The 24,114-nt window shown below is 43.2% G+C and overlaps 1 protein-coding gene across 1 annotated transcript; it reads right to left on the reverse strand.

Moving 5' to 3' along the window:
• Positions 1-603: 603 nt before the first annotated feature.
• Positions 604-24,114, reverse strand: KERA (keratocan). Its single transcript, XM_075860097.1, has 2 exons — positions 23,229-24,114; positions 604-773 (listed from the first exon to the last, which is right to left on the reverse strand). The coding sequence occupies exons 1-2, from the start codon at positions 24,103-24,105 to the stop codon at positions 604-606; spliced, it is 1,047 nt and encodes a 348-aa protein (XP_075716212.1). The 5' UTR covers positions 24,106-24,114.

The raw sequence follows: 24,114 nt of genomic DNA on the forward strand, positions 1-24,114 counted from the left end.
CTTTAATATTTATTTTTTTTTACAGATTTATATATGTCACCATTTACACATATCACAAATAAAATAGACAGTAGAGGTACATGAACATCTATTATTAAATTACAGTGGTGTATACTTTCCATGTTCAGTTCATCATGGTAAAACACCTAGTCAGTCAGTTGTATATTGCTTTAATACTAGCATCTGTATTAAACTCATGTCATTAATACATGAACATTGTAAAGATTAAATAAGAAAAATATTTTACAAATATCACTAATGCATTACTTGAGGAATATCAAGATTATTAATAATGCTTAATAGTACACAACAAAACATTCTGGGCTACACACTTAGAATTCCACTGTTTATAGCATAATCTTCTGCCAAGCTCACACTTTTTGGTAGTACATTACCTGGAACAGATACTTCCAAAAAGTAGATTATTTAGTTGCTTTAGATGTGCTTATATATGATTATCCAGAAAATAGTGGCATTACTTTACAAAAATATGTGGACCCCACCCAATTAAATTCATATAAAAATACCTTGATTGATCACAATGAATTTAAGATTAACTACATTTATCTTGTCAATTTCAATTTTTCATGCAATTGTAGGTACCTAAATAACTATGGCCTGAAGAAGTCTAAAGCAAATGATAAGATCCAGTGGTATTGGTGGTTGAACATCATTTCCATCCAGACGTAAATAACGAAGACGGGGTCCATGTGGAAAATGTGGGTCATGGTCTTCTTTGACTACATTAGGACAGATTATTGTTCCATTTATGTCTGGAAAACACAAAACAATTTAACAAAAAATGTTTTATTCCAATCTTTTATGAGCTATAGTATGTCATATTTTGAGGTGTCAGCTATTTTACGAATATCTTGACTAACACTATTCTACATTTTTTTTTACATGAATTTTAATAATTGCAATCTACAAAGAATTGGAAGTGATACATTAAGCAAATATCAAGCAGTGTACTGTATGTATTTTAGAATACATTTTGGCAAAAGTGGAGTGTTTTCATGTAATGTTGTGGAAATATTTTCATAAGTAAATTTGCAACCAGTAGGCTAAACATATTTACACTTCAAATTACTCTGATTATTTTGCAAGGGCTAGAAACTATACTTTTTCATGATTTTGAAAAACAAATAATAATAATAAACATTTTTGGAATTTTGGGCACCATGTGTATATGGTATTTTATGTAGAGTACTTAAAAAGTATGACATGCAAAGACTTGAGTACAGGCAAGTATATGTATATATGTCCATAGCTGGAAAGTACTGGAGGGCATGAACTTTAAACTTGAATGATTTCTAAATTTTCATTGTCAACGGCATCCATTGCTGACATCCGGAACACCAATTGTCGGATCTGTGCATATGGGGGGTTGCCGTTGGCAATGAAAATGTAGATACCGTTCAAGTTTAAAGTCCACGCTTAGCTTTATTGCAGTCCAAAAATAAATAAGTGCTTATTCAGCATGCAAGACTTGTAGCATATAAACAAAACAAACACCTTGCCCATCTGGGCACTAACTAAACAGCAGGTTTCCTCACCTATGGTAAACCATGAATATACTGTTCCTTGGATCAGGCTTTCCATGCTATACCTGTTTGGATTCCTGGGCTCTGACCCTCTCTGCAATAACTGCAGAGCTTTTATCACTCAATAAAGAATCAAGTAGCTTCTCCTTTTCTAACTGAGCTAGGGGTGACGCCCATACTGGAGTGGGAAAGGGAATGATTGTTCCTAATACCAATCCTACCTGCCATTCCATAGAAATCCAGTTCCAGAACACACATTTTACAAAAGCCTCAGCCACCGAGAATTGCTGAGGAAACCCAACTGTCCTGAATTCTTTTATCTCACCCATCTCAAGAAACTGAGTGAGATATACACCCCCTCCAATACTTTTCCTGCTTCAGCCTTACCATATACATACACAATATGGACAAAAGTATTGGGACATATACACATTACACCAAGAGGAGCTTTTATGACATTGCATTCTAAATCCAGAGGCAATAATATGGAATTGGTCCCCCCTTTGCAACTAAAACATCTTCCACTCTTCTGGAAAGGCTTTCTACTATATTTTGGAGTGTGTCTGTGGGAATTTTTTGCGCATTCATCCAGAAGAGCATATGTGAGGTCACACACTGATATTGGATAAGAGGGCATGCTTTGCAATCTCCGTTCTAGTTCATCCCAAAGGTGTTTAATGAAGTTGAGGTCTGTGTGAGGCAATCAAGTTCTTTCACACCAAACTCACCTATCCAACCATGCCTTTATGGACTTTGCTTTGCGGACTGGGGCACAGTAATGATGGAACAGAAAAGGGCCTTACCGAATCTGTTACCTCAAAGTTGGAAGCATACAATTGTCCAAAATGTCTTGTTATGCTGAAGCATTAAGATTTCTCATTACTGGAACTAAGGGGCCTAGGCCAACCCCTGAAAAACAACCTTATAGCATTATCCCTCCTCCACCAAACATTACAGTTGGCACAATGCAGTCAGGCAGGTAATGTTCTCCTGGCATTCGCCAAACCCAGACTCGTCCATCAGACTGCCAGATACATAAGGGTGATTTGTTACTCCACAGAACACGTTTCAAATGCTCCAGAGTCCAGTGGCAGAATGCTTTACACTACGCCATCTAAAGCAGGGGTGGGGAACATCTAACCAAATAAACGTGTAAGGTCCGCGAGATCATTTGGTCCAGCCCGTACCCACTCAGACCGCGCTGCCACCACGTCATTCGCTACTCGGCTCAAGTATGGCGATGGCGGCGGCGGTCTGAGTGAGGTCGGTGCATTCCAGCCCGAGAGTGGACTAATCCCGTAACCTGACATGAGTCAGTGACGTGAGGTCAAGTGACTCAGGTCAGGTGCCCGGACTAGTCCACTGCCGGGCAGACACAGTACAGTCACCGTGTGGTCAGTAACGTGAGGTCAGGTGACTGGACTGGTCCACTCCCGTCACAGCATGCCCTAACCTCGCTCTGATCGGCGCTGCCACCATGTCAATCCCTCCATGGCTCTCCTACTCACTCACATTTAGGAGCAGGAGAATGGCGGACGGAGCCAACTATGGTGGCGGTGGTCTGAGTGAGGTCATTGCATGCCGGCCCAAGAGTGGACGAGTCCGGTCACCAGACCAGAGTCAGTGACTGGTTCACTCCCGGTCCACTCCCGGGCCGGCACAGTCCAGTAGCCTGACCTCACGTCATTGACATGAGGTCAGGTAACTGGACTGGTCCACTTCTATCACAGCGCACCCTGACCTAACTCTGATGGCTGCTGCTGCCGTGTCATTCCCTCCTTAGCTCAGCCAGCCCTACTCGCTCACATTTAGGAGGAGGGCAGCAGTCTGAGTAAGGCTGGTGCATACTGGCCCGGGAGTGGACCAGACCAGTTCCAAAATTTAGAAACTTAGCTGAGGGCTAAATGTAGAAATTTAGCTCTAGTGTAGACATAGGATAGGATGAAGTGAGGTCAGGTGACTAAAGTTGTTTTTTTTCCATCAAGGACATTTATGATATATCCACAGGATATGTTATAAATGTCCGATAGATGCGGGTCCCTCCTCTGGGACCCGCACCTATCTCTAGAACATGGCCCCCTAAACCCCGTTCTACCTCTCTGTGTTTCGGCTGATGTCCGACGTTGAACAAGAAAACAGAGTAGCTCGCTGAGCTACGCTGTTTCCGTAAATCCCATAGAACTGTATAGTAGTTATGGAAACAGCGTAACTCACATGCTTTGCTGCTTTCATAACTGCCATTCACTACTATAAGAATTGCGGAAACTGTGTAGCTAAGCGAGCCACGCTGTTTTCTTCTTCATGGTCGGAAATCAGCCGGAGCACAGAGAGGTAGAACTGGGTTTAGGGGGCCCTGTTCTAGAGACAGGTGCGGGTCCCAGAGGTTGAACCCATATCTATCTGACATTTATGATATATCCTGTGGATATGTCATAAATGTCCCTGATGGGAAAACCCCTTTAAGTAAGTCGGAACAACTTACTGCTGCGAGCACTTCTTTTCAAAACGTACCATTGCAAAGAGTCGACTGTGCTCCAGACTGCCCGACGCAGTAGCAACTTCATCAGTACCGACTAACATCACACGCCTCACCAAAGAGAAGCAGTTCCAGACATTACATTGGGGTTGAGTTAATTCAATGTTTGACCACATATAGCAGGCTTATTTTTAAGTTGATAATTTTGTATGTCTCGAAAATGATTTTATAAATATACAAATGGCCCTTGGCAGAAAAAAGGTTCCCCACCCCTGATCTAAAGCGTGCCATTGTGCTTGGTGATGTAAGGCTTGCATGCAGAGGCTTGGCCATGAAAACCCATGCCATAAAGCTCCAGGCACACAGTTTTTGTGCGGATATTAATGCCAGAGGAAGTTTGCAACTCTATTGTTATTGAGTCAGCTGAGTGTTGAGGACTTTTATGCACTATGCGCCTCAGCACATGCCAACCCTACAGCTTTACATAGTCTGTCACTTCGTGGCTGAATTGCTGTGGTTCCTAAACGCTTCCACTTTGCAATAATGTCACTAACAGTTGATGGTGGAATATCTAGTAAAAAAATACATTTCCCAAACTGACTTGTTGCAATGGTGGCATCCTATTACAGTACCACACTCTAATTCAGTGAGCACTTTAGAAGGACCAATTCTTTCACAAATGTTTGTAAAGGCAGACTGCATGGCTAGGTGCTGTATTTTATATACCTGCGGCAATGCGACTGAATGAAACACCTGAATTCAATGATTAAGAAGTGTGTCCTAATACTTTGTCCATACAGTGTGTGTGTGTGTGTGTGTGTGTGTGTGTGTGTGTGCGTGCGTGCGTGCGTGCGTGCGTGTGTGCGTGCGTGTGTGTGTGTGTGTATATATATAATATTTAAAGGGGTTGTTGGCTATAGAAAGCCCATGATGTTTTTTACGAGTAGGGCTCACCGAGCGATGAGGGAAGGTGCTCTTCTTGAGATAGCCCTTTGTTCGCCATTAATAAATTTTGAAGGGTACCTTGCAGTGCAAGACATCAAACACTTCTTCAGGAGTTTAATCAGCAATATCAGATCCCCCATGATCAGAGTACCTCCAGATTATGCAGAAATGTAAGATATACTGTATTTACTTGAGCACATTATCAAACTCAAACCCTCCAAATTGGAATTTATCTTTAAACATTGAAAGCCTATGTTCACAACGCAATCTGCAGTGTTGTCAGATAGATGAAATCTATGAGTCCATTATTTATTGATGATATTTTTCAAACTCATACTGTACAAATTTAAGAACCCATTAAAAGATAAGATTCTGGGCAAACCTTATTGGAGGCACACCACTGAAAATGCTTTGATACTGCAGATCCTGAAAAGTGGGTATGTGCAATATGTGCTCCTGCTTATCTCCATGAAAAGAGTGAACACAGCTTTTTTCATCTAAAACATTATCAATGCCATTACTGAGCACTGGTCCTGTATTTACTTTCTTAACACCCTGTAGATCAGTGAAATACAAACATCTGTGGGAACGAAGAAGCAAATAAATCTGACCTTCAGTTAGAAGATCTGTAGGGGTAAATGTATCTGTCCCAGAAACAGATAATGTACAACTAATAAGTTATTGAATATAATTCTTAGTAACTTGAAAGGAAAGGATAGTTTTAGGACGAGTGCACATCACACATTTTTGTTGCATTTATTTTATTTTTTTTCCCTTTTTAAATTCAGCTAAAAGAAACAGATCTGAAATAATGCATGGGTTTGTTAAATGTTTCAGTTGTAATCTGGTTTTGAATTTAATGACCATAGGCTTATATCTGCAACACTTTGTAAAAACACGAGAGTATTTTAAAAAAAACGCATAAAGAGCCTGGACAGCATTGTCAGAAATAAGTTTGGCGTATTCATGAGCTGCCGCTAGCTCCCCCACTTTGTGCTTATTGACAGATATCTCTATATTACTGCGTATAAAGAGACATCAGTGGAGAATGGGCGGGGATATCAGGAAGTAGGTGGAGCTAGCATTAACTCATTATTACTCCGAACTTATCTCTGCCAACATTGCTCAGGCTGTTCATGTAAGTTCCTCAGAAACCATCTCGAATTAGCAGATAAGTAACAGACCATTGAAATGAGCGTGACTGTCACTACATTATTCTGCCCTCACTGAGGGCAGCATAATGTGCATGATAGGCTACCTTTAAGGAATCCAGGGAAGGCACAAACAAAAGAAGGCCAAAATAGACATCATCTAAGCTTCAAAGGGTTTGTCTAGGAGTTTAAAAAATGATTTTAATAGCAGGAAATGTGATAAAAATAAATAACCATTACTCACCTATTAAATCCCCAACCGCTCCAGTGCTGACGCTCTGGTGGTCCACGCCAGTCTTTGGTTACTTTTCTGCAGCGATGACATGCCGTAAATTTGTGTAATAGCTGCAGCCAATCACAGGTCTCCACAGTCTCGTGCTGTACAGTCAAGCATTATTTCTAAGGTCAGTGATTGGTTTCAGCGATCCTGTAGATATACGGCACACCATCACTGCAGTAAATTAAAGAAAGACCGGCGAAAACCACTGGAGCATTATAGAAGCAGGTTTAAAAAGGTGAGTAATTGTTACTTATTTTTATTTCAATCACATTTCCTATATTAGAATATTTTTTTTTAACGCCCTGTCAACACCTTAAATAAAATTAAATTTCAATCTTTTATCAAGTTCCTTCGTGTAGAAATTAAAAAAATCTCTTAAACATATACCAGGCCAACCTGGAAAAGATATCTTTATATGAGCATAAATTCTATTGGCCTCTCTGTCTATTTCTAGAGTGAAGAAATGACAAATTTCATCATAGCCCCCACTATAGGGGCTCAGGTCAGGTTAAATTGCTTGAGGCTATTACAAAGATGACTGTCCTGATAAGTGTGATAAAGGCTCTTTAGTTGGGGATTGTTTATTTTGACTGCTGCCTCCATCTCTGCCGTGTTAGGCTTCGTTCACATCTGCGCTAGGGTCCCGTTCCGCAAGGGTTCCGTCATTTTGACTAAATCAATAGCGTAGTCAACTACGCTATTGATTCCGTCAAAACTATGGAACCCCTCCACAACTGTGACAAACGGAAACCATTGGCACCGGATCCGTCACCGTTGAAATCAATGGTGATGGAAACCGAAACCTTTAGTTTCCTTTTGTGTCAGTCAGGGTCCCGTTCCGACGGAAAGCTCAGACGGAACGTCAGAACGGGACCCTAGAGCAGATGTGAACAAAGCCTTACAATTATGGGATTGTTGATCAGATTATTTCGTTGATACATTCAACTTCTTCCAGTGCTGCTTAGATAAAAATGGACAATCACTGATCATGTCCTAATCCCAACTTGGGTTTCGATGTGGGTTTCAATGGAAAATTGGCCACACAGATATGGATGGGCATTATGAAAAAGCAGTTGTCAGAGTACTGCTATCACTTGTTTGAAACCAGGAACCTGGTTAGGACAAAAACCCTCATTCTTGAGATTGCTGAGGGTTTCAATTGACGAATGGCCTTCAAGCTGACATTTTACAAAATGTAATTATGCAACAAAGTCTCTAAAATACAAAGGTATACTAAATGTAAAGGATCTGCCAGGCACTGCGGGGTTAACTCCCAGAATTAATCAGTCAGCACCTGAGAATACATCCCTGAGACTGACTCCTGCTTCCACCATTCAGGCTGGCAGGCTTAGGAGTGGGAGAGCCTATCGTAACCTGGCCAGACTCAGCTAGCTCCCGCCCTCGGTCTATTTAAGCCTGCACTTCCTGTCCCTCAGTGCTTGTTATTGCTTTGGTTTCCTTCCTTGTGGTTCCTGGCCCAGCTACAGCTCCTGCTATTTTTGATCCTGCTCCATACCGACCCTGGCTTACCGACTACTCTTCTGCTTTTCGTTTTGTACCTCGCACACTCCTGGCTTGACTCGGCTCGTTCACCACTCTGGTTGCTCACGGTGTTGCCGTGGGCAACGGCCCCTTTTCCTTGCTTGTGTTCCTTGTATGTTTGTCGTGTTTGTCGTGCACTTACTGAGCGCAGGGACCGCCGCCCAGTTGTACCCCGTCGCCTAGGGCGGGTCGTTGCAAGTAGGCAGGGACAGAGTGGCGGGTAGATTAGGGCTCACTTGTCCGTCTCCCTACCCCCTGTCGTTACATAATAACAAGCCCATACCTAGTCTACCCCTGGTCCCTGACACCACTATGGATCCCCGTGAGACCCTGGCTCAGCAAATGCAGGGTCTCTCCCTACAGGTCCAGGCCCTGGCTCAGAGGGTCAACCAGCCTGATGCTACCCTGGTAGTTCCCCTCACCGCACCTCTTGAACCCCACCTCAAGTTGCCCGACCGGTTCTCAGGGGACCGGAGGACTTTTCTCTCCTTTCGGGAGAGTTGTAGGCTTTACTTTCGTTTAAAGCCTCATTCCTCAGGTTCTGAGAGCCAGCGGGTGGGTATAATTATGTCCCGGCTCCAGGAAGGGCCCCAAGAGTGGGCCTTCTCCTTGGCTCCTGACGCCCCTGAACTTTCCTCCGTTGATTGTTTCTTTTCTGCTCTCGGACTTATTTATGACGAGACTGACAGGACTGCCTTTGCCGAGAGTCAGCTGGTGACCTTAAGTCAGGGTAAGAGACCTGTTGAGGAGTATTGCTCTGACTTTCGGAAGTGGTGCGTAGCTTCTCGGTGGAATGACCCTGCCTTAAGGTGCCAGTTTAGGTTGGGTCTGTCGAATGCCCTGAAAGACCTGCTAGTTAGCTATCCCTCTTGTGACTCCCTAGACCAGGTTATGGCTTTAGCGATACGACTTGACCGACGTCTCAGGGAACGACAACGTGAACGTTTATGTGTTTTCTCCTCCGACTCCCCCATGATACCTCCCGAAGCTCCGTTGCTTCGTTCCTCCCCGAAAGATTCAGAGATACCTATGCAACTCGGGGCCTCCGTGTCCCCCCAACAACGTAGAGAATTCCGCAGGAAGAATGGTCTCTGCTTCTACTGTGGGGACGACAAGCATCAAGTGAACAACTGTCCTAAGTGTAAGGTTGCAGCCAGAGAAGTTCCGCGTCTAAGTGATCATCGGGGAGGTCACTTGGGCGCACAGGTATTTCCCGTAAATATGAAACGTACTAAGATCTTGCTTCCCTTTCAGGTCTCTTTTGGTGGTAGGTCTGCTACCGGCAGTGCTTTCGTGGATTCAGGGTCCTCTACTAATATCATGTCTGTGGAATTTGCTATGTCCCTTGCTATGCCTCTTATTGATTTGCCTAAACCTGTCCCGGTAGTGGGTATCGACGCCACTCCTCTTGCTAATGGTTATTTTACACAGCATACCCCTGTTTTTGAACTCCTTGTTGGCTCCATGCATTTGGAGCAATGCTCTGTACTGTTGATGCAGGGATTATCGTACGATTTGGTGCTAGGTCTTCCCTGGTTGCAGTTGCATAATCCTACGTTTGACTGGAATACTGGGGAGCTAACCAAATGGGGTAATGAATGTTGTACGTCATGTTTTTCTGTTAATTCTATTTCTCCCCCTAAGGAGGCGAATACGCTACCCGAGTTTGTTCAGGACTTCGCTGATGTTTTCTCTAGGGAGGCCTCCGAAGTGTTACCTCCTCATAGAGAATACGATTGCGCTATCGAATTGGTACCAGGAGCTAAGCTTCCTAAGGGTAGGATATTTAATCTTTCTTGTCCCGAACGTGAAGCTATGAGAGTGTATATCCAGGAATCCCTGGCCAAGGGTTACATTCGTCCCTCTTCTTCTCCGGTAGGTGCTGGCTTCTTCTTCGTGGGGAAGAAGGATGGTGGTCTTAGGCCATGCATTGACTACCGTAGCCTGAATAAGGTCACGGTAAGGAACCAGTATCCCCTTCCTTTGATTCCTGATCTCTTTAATCAGGTTCAGGGGGCCCAATGGTTTTCTAAATTGGATCTACGGGGGGCGTATAACCTTATTCGCATCAAAGAGGGGGATGAGTGGAAGACTGCGTTTAACACGCCCGAAGGCCATTTCGAATACCTCGTCATGCCCTTTGGGTTGTGTAATGCCCCTGCGGTCTTCCAGAATTTCATAAATGAGATTTTGAGAAATTACCTGGGGATTTTTCTGGTAGTGTACCTTGATGACATACTGGTGTTTTCCAAGGACTGGTCCTCCCACGTGGAGCATGTCAGGAAGGTGCTCCAGGTCCTTCGGGAAAATAAACTGTTTGCCAAAACCGAAAAATGTGTGTTTGGGGTACAGGAGATTCCATTTTTGGGTCAAATCCTCACTCCTCATGAATTCCGCATGGACCCCGCCAAGGTTCAGGCTGTGGCGGAATGGGTCCAAGCTGCCTCCCTGAAGGCGTTACAGTGTTTTTTGGGGTTTGCTAATTATTACAGGAGATTTATTGCTAACTTCTCGGTCATCGCTAAGCCCCTTACGGACCTCACTCGCAAAGGTGCTGATCTCCTCCACTGGCCTCCTGAGGCTGTCCAGGCTTTTGAGGTCCTTAAGAAGTGCTTTGTCTCGGCCCCGGTGCTGGTTCAGCCCAACCAAATGGAGCCATTTATCGTGGAAGTTGACGCATCTGAGGTGGGAGTGGGGGCTGTCTTGTCCCAGGGTACCAGGTCCCTCACCCATCTCCGCCCCTGTGCCTACTTCTCCAGGAAGTTTTCGCCAACTGAAAGTAACTATGATATTGGCAACCGTGAACTCTTAACCATTAAATGGGCATTTGAAGAGTGGCGCCACTTCCTGGAGGGGGCTAGGCACCAGGTAACGGTCCTTACCGACCACAAGAATCTGGTGTTCCTAGAATCTGCCCGGAGGCTAAACCCGAGACAAGCTCGATGGGCGTTATTTTTTACCAGATTCAATTTTTTGGTTACCTATAGGGCTGGGTCTAAAAATATTAAGGCTGATGCACTGTCGCGTAGCTTCATGGCCAGCCCTCCTTCGGAGGAAGATCCTGCTTGTATTTTGCCTCCAGGTATAATCATTTCCTCGATCGATTCTGATTTAGTCTCTGAAATTGCTGCTGATCAAGGTGCAGCTCCCGGGAACCTTCCTGAGAACAAGCTGTTTGTTCCCCTGCAATTCCGGCTAAGGGTACTTAGGGAAAATCATGACTCCGCACTATCTGGCCATCCAGGCATCCTGGGTACCAAACACCTAATTACCAGAAATTATTGGTGGCCTGGGTTGCCTAAAGACGTTAAGGCCTACGTCGCCGCTTGTGAGGTTTGTGCTAGGTCCAAGACTCCCAGGTCCCGACCAGCGGGCTTACTGCGTTCGTTGCCCATTCCCCAGGACCTTGGACACATATCTCCATGGATTTTATCACCGATTTGCCTCCATCCCAAGGCAAGTCGGTGGTGTGGGTGGTGGTGGACCGCTTCAGTAAGATGTGCCACTTTGTGCCCCTCAAGAAACTACCCAACGCCAAAACGTTGGCTACCTTGTTTGTCAAACACATCCTGCGTCTCCATGGGGTCCCTGTCAATATTGTTTCGGACAGAGGGGTACAATTTGTTTCATTGTTTTGGAGAGCCTTCTGTATGAAGTTGGGGATTGATCTGTCCTTCTCCTCTGCCTTCCATCCTGAAACCAATGGCCAAACGGAGAGGACTAATCAGTCTCTAGAACAATACTTAAGGTGTTTTGTCTCTGACTGTCAATTTGATTGGGTCTCTTTCATTCCCCTCGCCGAATTTTCCCTTAATAACCGGGTCAGTAACTCGTCTGGGGTCTCTCCTTTTTTTTGTAATTTTGGGTTTAATCCACGGTTCTCCTCCGTTTCACCTGGTAGTTCCAACAATCCTGAGGTAGAGGTCGTTCATCGGGAACTGTGCACAGTCTGGGCCCAGGTTCAGAAAAACCTAGAGGTGTCCCAGAGCGTACAAAAAACTCAGGCTGATAAAAAACGTTCTGCTAACCCCCTGTTTATGGTCGGGGATCTGGTGTGGTTGTCGTCTAGGAACTTGCGTCTCAAGGTTCCGTCCAAGAAGTTTGCTCCCCGGTTTATTGGGCCGTATAAGGTCATTGAGGTCCTCAATCCTGTCTCCTTCCGGCTGGAGTTACCCCCGTCTTTTCGGATACACGACGTGTTTCATGCCTCCCTCCTCAAACGCTGCTCCCCGTCCTTGGCTCCCTCGAGGAGACCTCCTGTTCCCATCCTCACCCCGGAGGGGGTGGAATTCGAGGTGGCCAGGATTGTGGACAGCAAGATGGTCCAAGGCTCCCTCCAGTACCTGGTCCATTGGAGAGGATACGGGCCCGAGGAGAGGACTTGGGTACCCGCCCGGGATGTTCACGCTGGGGTATTGGTCAGGAGGTTCCACCTGCGTTTCCCCAGTAAGCCAGGTCCACTTAGAAAGGGTCCGGTGGCCCCTCATAAAAGGGGGGGTACTGTAAAGGATCTGCCAGGCACTGCGGGGTTAACTCCCAGAATTAATCAGTCAGCACCTGAGAATACATCCCTGAGACTGACTCCTGCTTCCACCATTCAGGCTGGCAGGCTTAGGAGTGGGAGAGCCTATCGTAACCTGGCCAGACTCAGCTAGCTCCCGCCCTCGGTCTATTTAAGCCTGCACTTCCTGTCCCTCGGTGCTTGTTATTGCTTTGGTTTCCTTCCTTGTGGTTCCTGGCCCAGCTACAGCTCCTGCTATTTTTGATCCTGCTCCATACCGACCCTGGCTTACCGACTACTCTTCTGCTTTTCGTTTTGTACCTCGCACACTCCTGGCTTGACTCGGCTCGTTCACCACTCTGGTTGCTCACGGTGTTGCCGTGGGCAACGGCCCCTTTTCCTTGCTTGTGTTCCTTGTATGTTTGTCGTGTTTGTCGTGCACTTACTGAGCGCAGGGACCGCCGCCCAGTTGTACCCCGTCGCCTAGGGCGGGTCGTTGCAAGTAGGCAGGGACAGAGTGGCGGGTAGATTAGGGCTCACTTGTCCGTCTCCCTACCCCCTGTCGTTACACTAAACATGAATAAATACAGCTTCCCTAACGTCCTACTCGCAGCAAAATAATGGTGTATTTTTGCCCCTGTGTACTGGTAGGAAAGATGGAATTTTTAATTCAGTTAAATTTAACACTAATTAACTAGAGCCCCTCTCTACAAAAGGACATCTCATCTTGTATTTTTTTTCTGTCCTCTGTGGACAAATGGTTTGCTCTGGAAGCCATTAGTTTGGCTTACATTGTTAGAACTAACTCTGATTCACCTCATTTTTCTAGAGCCCACTCTACTAGAGCAGTGTCCACCTCTTGGGCTGAATAAATATTTGCAGTGCAGCTTGGAGCTCCCACAGAATATTTATCAACCATTATAGGCTACATTTTTGGTTCTCAGAGAAAACGGCTCTTGAGCGGTCAATTTTTAGTTCCACCAGACAAGTGGGCCCTCCCTATGGGGTTACTTCTTTCTAAAACACCATTAATGTACTGCTGGTAGGACGCAAGGGAAGTGTAGATTTTTAACGTTAATTGTTTTCCTTTTAGTCATAACAGCAGAAGCACAAGCTTCTCACCCTAATTAATGCTACAACTTAGATAGTTACATAGTTACATAGGTTGAAAAAAGACACAGGTCTATCATGTTCAACTTTTCTCAATAAATTACCCATCACTCATTGCTAGATTAGTTATAACCCTCAAGGCCATTCATCAATAAATAAGCATCTAGCCTTTATTTAAATGTTGACACAGTATCTGCTATTACTAGCTCTTGGGGTAGGGCATTCTATAGTTTGACTACTATAAAGAATCCTTTCCTAAATTGATGTCTGAAACGTCTTTCTTCCACACGCAATGAATGTCCCCTGGTCCTTTTTAGAGTCCCCGGAAAGAACAGATTATGTGCTAGTTCTTTGTAATGACCACCTGTAAGGCCCCATGCACACGAACGTAAAAACACCGTAATTACGGCCCGTAATTACGGCCCGTAATTACGGGCCCATAGACTTCTATTGGCCACCTGTACCTTCCCGTTTGCTTACGGGAAGGTGCCTGGGCCATTGAAAAATATGGAACATGTCCTATTTCAGGCCGTAATTAGAAGTCTATGGGGCTCCTGTAATTACGGGTAGCTACGTGTGTGTGCACCCGTAATTACGGGAGCGTTGCTAGGCGACGTCTGGGGATAGTCACTGTCCAGGGTGCTGAAAGAGATAACTGATCGGCAGTAACTCTTTCAGCACCCGGGACAGTGACTACCGCTGGAGTTAATAGTATTAAAAGTTAACTTACCCAGAACTCTCTGCTTCTTCCTCCAGTCCAGCCTCCCGGGATGACGTTTCATCCCATGTGAGTGCTGCAGCCAATCACAGGCCAATCACAGGTTGCAGCAGTCACATGGACTGCCGCGTCATCCAGGGAGGTCGGACTGGATGTCAAAAGAGGGACGCATCACCAAGATAACGGCCGAGGTACGTATGAACTTCTTTTAATTTCAATCGCTGCGGAAACCCGGCCCGAAGGGGCTGCCCCTTCTCTCTATCCAGCACTGATAGAGAGAAGGGGCTGCCCATTAGTGCAGAGAAAACGGGTCCGTAAATGCGGGTGGAATACTGGTGACAATGGACCCGTATTTACAGGCACGGATCCTTAAATACTGGGGGAATACGGGTCGAATACGATTGATAAGGAACCCATATTTACGCCAGTATTTACGGGAGGAAAAAAATACGTTCGTGTGCATGGGGCCTTAGACGTCTTCTTTCCAAGCGGAACAAGACGAATTTCTCTAGCCTTTCAGTGTAAGCGACACCTCCCATCTCTCTTAACAATCTAGTCGCCCCGCCTTTGAACCCTCTCCAGTTCTCCTATATCCTTTTTACAATGAGGAGCCCAAAATTGAATTCCATATTCAAGATGTGGCCTCACAGGGGATTTATAGAGGGGTAATATTACATTTGAATCACAGTTTTTATGTCTCTTTTTATACACCTTTTAATTTATAATAGACACATGGTGGGAGGGGTTAGATGTCCTTATCAGGGAGGGGACTCTACTTAATTAGTGATTCATTTAATTTAATTAAAAATTACATCTGTCCTACTAGTACACGGGCAGAAATACTCCATTATTGTGCTGTTGTTAGGACTAAGGGAAGACAGATTAACATTAGAAATCTACACTTCACTACACTATATATAATAAAGTGTTTATTTTTCTTCCTATGAGTTTTTTTTTACTTATTTAACTTCCAAATTTGTACTTTATGTAACATATGAACTAAGGTATTCAATCATATTATACAGTATGTGCCAAAGTGCTGTATAATGCCTCTATACAACTCAGAGGTTGTACAGAGCCATAATTAGCTTTTATGCATCAGCCCTTAAGTGAATGTCACTATCAGTGTCAGTCTCTCTTTGTCAGTCTGCCAAAGTCAATTGTTGGCTGGGATAAATACAGTGAAACCTCCCAAAAAGACCGCCCTTTTGAGAAGACCCCCAACCCATCCAAACCAAATTTTTCTGTGACTGATTTTTCACTCTAGTATAGTCTATGGAAGTTGACCCTTTATAAGCAGACCACTTTTTTTAGCAAATTTTTCGGTGGGAATTTTTTTGAAAAGACCACAAATTGGACTTACATACGCTGTAAATGATCTGGTGGCAGGTGCGCACCTGATTACTGGACCAGAGAAAACAGAAGAAGAATACTTGCTTGACACATCAGGGCAGAAAAGCTGCAAGCATCGCGCTGCATCATTGGGGCAGAGAAAAGCAGAGGGACAGAGGGAGCATTTCCAGACCCATAGAGCATCATAGGAAAAGAGGGAAGAGGAAGGCTGTCAGAGAAGGGGAGGGTGCAGCACGCATCATCGGCTCTGAAACAAGGAAGCCTGAGTAAGGGAGCCTGCAGTAGCCACTTAGGTGTCAAGGTTACTAGTGAGGGGGGATATGAGGAGCAGAGTCTGACTGGGATCCAAGAATACGGGGAGCCATGCTGGTCTACTGTACTGTATCAGAATGAGAGTGGGAGCTGTGCTGGGGACTAGGAATAAAAGTAAAATCCTAATGGGGACCAGGAATAAAAGGGGGGCCATGCTAGGGACCAAGAGGGGAACGATGCTGGGGATCAAAATTTAGATGGTAGCCATGCTGGGTACTAAGAATGGGAGGGCTGTTTGTCTAATGTACATGTTTGCTGACTACTTACAAACTTTAACCTGTATTCTGTGTAATTTTTTATTTGGGAGGACAATTTTTCTGTGAAATTTTGGGTGGTCGGCTGAAAGAGGTTTCATTGTATACATAAAAAACAACAACAATATAGAAATGGTACATGTAAAATATTGAGAACTGTTAGTGCTTCTAATTCACAAGAAGAAGTAGTGCACCATGAACTTTTGAACCCTTTTTCTTCGAAACCTTAGCTTAGTTTACTTACGGAGCTTTTGAAGCATTTCATCCCAATAGTAGTGTGTTTATAAGGGTATTATACTGTATCATGTACTACAATGTAAAATGAGCCAGTTAGAAAGTTGGGTGAAAATCATTAGGAATTGCAATGTATCATTAATGAAAACATTTTGGAAAAGCAGAATAATCATTTCACTAAGATGATGCTTTTACTGATTCTTTACAATAGTTCATGGGACTTGTTTGCAATTTTGCCTTGGGTTTCTTAAAAAAACTTTTATCTCTGAATCGATAGTTATTATTTTTACATTTAAATCTTCGCTATATTTCTGACATAAATATTTTCCAATAAAAAGCTTTAGACATGATTGAAAGATTATTTGCAGAACAGTATTTGACATTTTTGTCCAGCACAATTCACATATTTCAACAAAATCCTAAATTAGTGCCCCTTAGACATGCTTTAACTAGGTTTATGAGGCATAATTCCTTTAAAATATTTTCAATGTCTTATGTGCTATCCAGTGGAACTCTCATTATAGCATTTTTGTCAAATTCCTTTAACTCTCTCTAAACAGATGGTGTTTTTCTTTAAGAAAGTAAGAATAAAGCCTGGAGGATATGAATTATCAAAGAGAATATCCCCTGTTCAGCCTTGTCAGACATGAAAAGATGCCTTTTTTTCTGTGTCTGAATCTGACAGAGGTGATTGCTGATGGACTACTATAGATATCTTCTTCTTCCCTTGGGGTGTATTTGCAGGTGGTTTTGTTAAAGACTTGTTGAAAGGTGTAAATTAAAAAAAAACAAAGCCTTTAGCCTGTATTACAGCATAGCAATATTTAAACATACATGTTGGGAGGAATGAGACCATAAAGACATTTTTCTTTGCTTGTCAGTTGTAATAACAAAAAGTATGCAGAAATCATGACAGCTAAAGGGGAGCATGCGGCTTCTATTATAGAGCAGGACAATGGAACCCGGAATACAAATGTGAACACAGTCTAAGTTAAATGCTCAATTTGCATTAGAAAATAAAGTTTAAGTGTAGTAACAAACTAGGCGGATACGTTGCGTAAAACTGCATAGCGTATCCACCCTGGAACCAACAGGGAACTTCATCCAAAAAACCCCACCAAATTGTGGTGCAGTTCGTCAGGCTTCATGTCCGCTGCAGAAAGCCTGCAGCAATAAGAAAAAAAGTTTATACTTACCCTGGCCGTAGTCATAACGACGCGTCCCTCTTTTCTGAGTGTAGCCTGGCCTCCTGGGATGACGCTGTAGTCCATGCGACCGCTGCAGCCTTTCACTGGTTGCAGTAGTCACATGGGATGAAACGTCATCCCAGGAGGCTCAGCTGCACTCAGAATAGAGGATTGTGTCGCTGGGACTACAATCGGGGTAAGTATAAACTTTTTTATTAATCTCCTCCACTCACCGTAGAAATGTGGCTAGGTAGGTATTTATTTTATTATTTTTTTATTAGACAATAAGGGGCATTATACTGTATGGTGGCAGCTAAGGGGGCATTATACTGTATAGGGCAGATAAGGGGGCATTATACTGTATGGGGCAGCTATAGGGGCATTATACTGTATAGGCAGCTATGGGGGCATTATTCTGTATGGAGCAGCTGTGGGGCATTATACTGTATGGGGTCAGCTAAGGGGGCATTATACTGTATGGGGCAGCTAAGGGGGCATTATAATGTATGGGACAGCTATAGGGGCATTATACTTTATGGTAACAGCTAAGGGGGCATTATACTGTATGCGGGCAGCGATAGGGGTATTTTACTCTATGGGGTAGCTGTGGGGGCATTCTGCTGTATGGGGCAGTTAAGGGGGCATTATAATATATGGGGCCAGCTAAAGAGGCATTATACTGTATGGGGGCAGCTATGGTGGGATTATACTGTATGGGGCAGCTATACGGGCATTTTACTGCATGGGGCAGCTATAGAGAATTATACTTTATGGTGACAGCTAAGGGGGCATTAACTGTATGGGGACAGCGATAGGGGCATTGTACTCTGTGGGACAGCTGGGGGGGCATTATACTGTATGGGACAGCTATGGAGCATTATACTATATGGGGGCAGCTATGGGGGCATTATACTGTATGGGGCAGCTAGGGGGGCACTATGCTGTATGGGGGCAGATATGAGGGCATTATACTGTATGGGGGAATTTGTGAGGGCATTATACTGTATGGGGAATCTATGTTGGCATTAAACCTTATGGGGGCATCTGTGTTGGCTTTATACTGTATGGGTGCATCTATGGGGGCATTATACTGTATTGGGCAGATATGGGGGCATTATACTGTGTGGGGGAATCTATTTGGCATTATACTGTGTGGAAGGCACTATGGTGGTATTATACTCTGTGGAGGGCAGCTATAGGTGCATTATACTGTGTGGGGGTTCTATGGGGGCATTATACTGTGGGCAGGCACTATGTGAGCATGATACTGTGTAGGCAGAACTGGGTGTGTATGGGAGGGTATTGGCGGTACTTAAAAGTTGGGAAGTATGGCTATAGGGGGTGGAAAGGTCTCAGTCACACCGGCGCCTGGTACCTAAGAGGACAACGGTCCCCTCTTCCATATAAGAAGGCACCCGTATTATAAATCGCAGATAGTAAGTGGGGGCTCCTTTTACAGATTTTGAATCAGGGCCCAGATGCTTCAACTATTGCCTGGCTGGTTATGGCCTTCTTGATAGACTTACATGAGAATGACTACAGATGAGTGGTGTACTATGAATTTAATTTGCTCAACACAGGAAGTTCTTCTATCTTCCATATACAAAGTCAGATGACAGTGTTTATTCCCCCAGGTCTCTTAAACGTTACCCATAGAGCTCTACTAAACGAACAATGGGCGACATTATTATTATTATTTTTTTTTTTTGCAGTAATTGTTTTTTAAACTGATTGAAAAGTGGATAACTTTAATATCAACAGAATGATTTTAAAAAATAGTCATGATGGATCCTCTAAAAAAATTGATCATGACACAACTGATAAAGACTGATGCAAACTGATGCACTTTAACACCATAGTGTCCTATGGAAATGAAGAGGATCCGTCCAATCTGACCTAGGCTTTTTTCACATCTGCCCTATAACTTCCATATTCTGTGCCAGATTGTTTTGATGAAAAACTGATCAGAACTCCAGTCGGAAGGGCCAAATAAAGATGTGAACGAAGCCTGATCTATCATATTTACTACGTTTTAACATAAAGCATGCTGCAAACACATACTAGTGGTAACACTCGATAATTATGGAGCTTTGGGTCATCTGATTTATTAATTCACAGTCACCATTATCAAAATAAAGAAAGAAACGTTACCTCAATTAAACTATTACAGGGGTTGTCTCATACAAATTAGGTCATATATACATCATAGAGGGGGGTTACTGATTGCTGTGTTTTTATTTTTAACAAAAAAGACTAAAAAAAACCACATACTTTGCATGAATCTAGCCTTAGGCTAGGGCTCCGCTCCAAATATTGGTAAAATTGACAAAAAAACTGACCATGTCAGATTTTTTGCGGTGGTCTCAAAGCTGCTTGCAACTTTTTATTCCATAGGAAAACTCCAAGGTTGTGAGTTGTAATGCTCTTATTTTACAGCATCGTGCAGGTAACGCCATGCAGCCCTTGCCATAGATTATATTCAGGTTGATTGAAAGGGAATGTCAGCTGAAGCCTTTTAAGGGTATATTCAGTTGTTGAAGTTGCATTTTTTACTGCGATTTGATGCGTTTTTAAATGCAGTTGTGTTTTTTAACGCAACTCAACTGCAATGTCTAAATACACTCATAAAAGGCTTCAGCTGAACTTCACTTTCACTTATAGCTTTTGCACACGACCAAGATCGGGCTGTGAAAAATAGTCCAAGGGTTGGCTGAATATCCTGGCCTTACCACGATACAGGTGAACGGGACTCCTGGCATCATAGACGTTTATGATGCTAGGAGTCCCTGCCTCCCCACGGAATCTGCTGTTCCGTACTGAACAAAATGATACAATATGGAACAGCAGTTCCTTGGGGAGGAAGAGACTCAAAGGCCCCATGAACACTTCCGTTGGCCATTGTACGGCCGTTAATGACGGTCCCGTGACACACGGGCTGCACACGGATGGCTTCCGTATGCAGTACGTTGTTTCACGGACCAAATTCAATGCAAAGGCCGAGACTGTTCCGCCAAAAACGGGCAGGAGTAGGACCTGCACTACTTTTGATGGAACAGCCGCATTGTTCCATTAAAACAGTGTGCATGGCCCGATTTAAATGAATGGGCTCAGGGTGCTATCCGTGACAAAAACGGATAGCACCCTGAAGGTAAAAACTGAAGTGGGCATGAGGCCTTAACATTAGAAATGTCTATGATGTCAGGAGTCCCATTTACCTTTACCGTGGTCAGGCCGGCAAATCAAGCCGACACACGGACCGTTTTTCACAGCCCGATTTCGGTCTTGTGCAAGAGCTGTTAATCTGTCTGAAATTATTTAGATGATGGGCTCAAGAATGAAATAGCAGCCTAGTAAGTTATTCAGTGAGGTGAAGTACCCCCATGGCTGGTATGCTAAAATAGTTCTGTGTTATAACGTTGCATTATAACTTTTTTATTAGTATGCAAGAAAGTGATAATTGTTGGCTGGCTTGCATCTAAAGCTTTTGGCATCAGGATTTACGTCTGAGACACCATTTTGTCTGTTTTGCTGTGCCATAACAGGATGGTGACATGCAGCGTAGAAACGATGTGTTAATACACTGGGGGTGGCACCTAATGTATAGAACTGCTGCCTTCACCAGTAAATGTTTAGTGTTGGGTGGAAAATTTGTAGCTACCTGGACTATGATGCGTAAGAAAGTGTGTTGGAGACCTGCTTCAGGAGGGTTAAAGAGATGTCAAGCTGAAAGTGTCAATACACTTTTTTGTTGGGCCAGTGTCAGAGGTCCTGGCATGAGTTGCTGGTAATGGGCTGGAGCCTCCCCATGGGTGCATGAGACATGTAAGCAGTGGTGGGGACCGGCAGAAGCCTTCACACAGAAAGCCAAAATAGTCATAAGTAGTCAGCTATTTGCCGCATACTAGAGCGTCATGGCCATTTGCTTGGACCGTGTCTAAACTGGGAGCCTCTCATATTGAGACAAACTGATGTATTTTCTTGCTTTGGCCAGTAGTGTGATAGCTCCGGTCTAAGTAAAGTTGAGTTTTGCAACCAATCTCTTGCTTCACCACCTTGCAGAGGGCCACACCTTGAAACTTTACATACAGAGATACAGGGCAATTGATAAAACGCAGTAGTGTAATATTTATGAAGCATTGGCAATACTGTAAGTTACATTGTGAAAAATAGAAAAAAACAAGAAATACTGAATGCTAGACTAAATAAACTTTACCTATTATATTTGGAGCGCTGAATTGGCATTTGTAGTAGGATAACTGAACAGTAAGAAAACTTAAAGAGGCTCTGTCACCAGTTTATACATACCCTATCTCCTACCTAATAGGCGCTGTAATGTAGATGACAACAGTTTTTGTTTTTTTTTACAGAATGCTTATTTTTGACCGAGTTATGACGATTTTTCGTTTTATGCTAATTTGTTCTAAATGCCCAAGTGGTCGTTTTTTAACTTTCGACCAAGTTTGCGTTGTAAAGAGAAGTGTATGACTCTGACCAATCAGCGTCATGCACTTATCTTCATTCATGTCCAGCTGTACTCGCAGCACAGCGTTATCTCACGAGTGATCTCGCGAGTACTCGCACAGTAACTTTACCGGAGTATCGGGAGAATGACCAGACATCGCCTCCAGGAGATAACGCTGTGCTGTGATTACAGCTGGACATGAATAAAGGGAATTGTATGACGCTGATTGGTCAGCATCATACACTTCTCTTTACAACGCCCACTTGGTCAAAAGTAAAAAAAACGCCCAGTTGGGCATTTAGAACAAATTAGCATAAAACAAAAAATCGTCATAACGCGGTCAAAAATAAACGTTTTGTAAAAAAAACAAAAAAAAACTGTTGGTATCTACATTACAGCGCCTATCAGAATAGGTAGCTGATAGGGCACTTATAAACTGGTGACAGAGCCTCTTTAATACATCATAATAACATCACAATAATTCAGGTTTAGGGGACGGTGCAGGAATGGATACCATGTACCTTGTCTGGCTTTTTATTTATATAAAATATTTGGTAGTAGTAATCTACAGTAGTAGCCAGACATCATCAGATAACTGTCAACAGGATATAAAACATTAATTGATAACGTTTATTTTAAATGCCATAAGCCTTCCACATTTCCCTGATGGGGTACGCAAATCATGACCCCAATGCACAATATGTAACAGGCCAACCCCACCATGTGCCATTTATAATACTAGTGCCTTCTTATGTGGTGGAGAGACCTTTGAGACCCCCAGGCACCCAGCGACTATACTACCAACAGCTACACTAGATAAGGAATACATGGTTTTCTTGAGATAAATTTCATCAACTGCATTAAAATTGTACTGTAAGTTGTATGAATTGTCAATGATTTGTGGTGTATTGTTGTGTAATTGTGACAATAAGAAAATATATCAATATTAATGTGTTATCAAATCCTTAAAATTATCAGTAAGTCCATTTGCGTAGCTGCATTTCTAGAAAGTAAATTGTCTGGCATTATTCAATGGCCTAAAGCATTGCACCTGTTTGCATATCAGTATTCACTAGACCTACTGTTTCCGTTACATCTGGTACTATTAAAGTTTTATCCAAAAGTATTTGTGACAATACAGTAACAAAAGTGTACTTACTTTTAATCTTGTTGTGATCAAGATAAAGACGCTCCAGATGGCCATTAACAATGGGCACAGTTGCTATTTCATTGTGTGACAACTGCAAGTCTAAGATGGAAGTGACATTAAAAACATTTGCTGGTATGCCCTTGTCTGATAATTTATTGTAGTTTAGCCTAATAAAAGACATTTTTGCTACGGTATTAAAGTAGTCATTAGGTATTGACTCAATATTATTGTTGTCTAAATACAATTGCACAGTATTAGAAGGAAGGCCTGTTGGCATTTTCTTGAGAGAATTTTTGGCTACATTGAGCTGCACCAAACTTTTGAGTCCTGCAAATGCATCAGCTTGAAATGAACCATCTGTGAGCTTGTTCTGGTGTAAATCCAGTAAAGTGAGGTTTTCTAAGTTGCTAAAAACACCTTCAGGAATTTTTGAGATTTTATTCCTTGCTAAACGAAGTTGTTCCAGGCTGCTTGGTAATGGCGCAGGCACTCCATCTAGATCATTGTCCTCTAAAAATATGTAAAGTAAATTCTTCATAGCTTTAAAGAAATTATTTTCAATACTTTTACTTGTGATATTATTTTTGCTTAAATTGATCCACCTAAGTTGTGTAGCATTTGCAAATTGCTTTCCATTAAGGGCCCCAATTTCATTATTTTGCAGGTATAAGTACCAAATTCTTGATGGGATGGAAGGAACTTCTTTCAAACCTTTGTTTTCACAATATAAAGCTCGTGGAAAGCTAAAAGGACAAGTGCATTCTTTTGGACAGTCATTGGAAAGAAAATTTGAAGGTTCCAGGTCAAAATAGTCATAAACTTGACTTTCAACAACAGTCAAGATTATAAAAAGTATGACTGTTCTACTACTGATATGTGTGTCCATTGTCGACCT

This window comes from Rhinoderma darwinii, chromosome 3, assembly GCF_050947455.1.
Source record: "Rhinoderma darwinii isolate aRhiDar2 chromosome 3, aRhiDar2.hap1, whole genome shotgun sequence".
Classification (NCBI taxonomy): domain Eukaryota; kingdom Metazoa; phylum Chordata; class Amphibia; order Anura; family Rhinodermatidae; genus Rhinoderma; species Rhinoderma darwinii.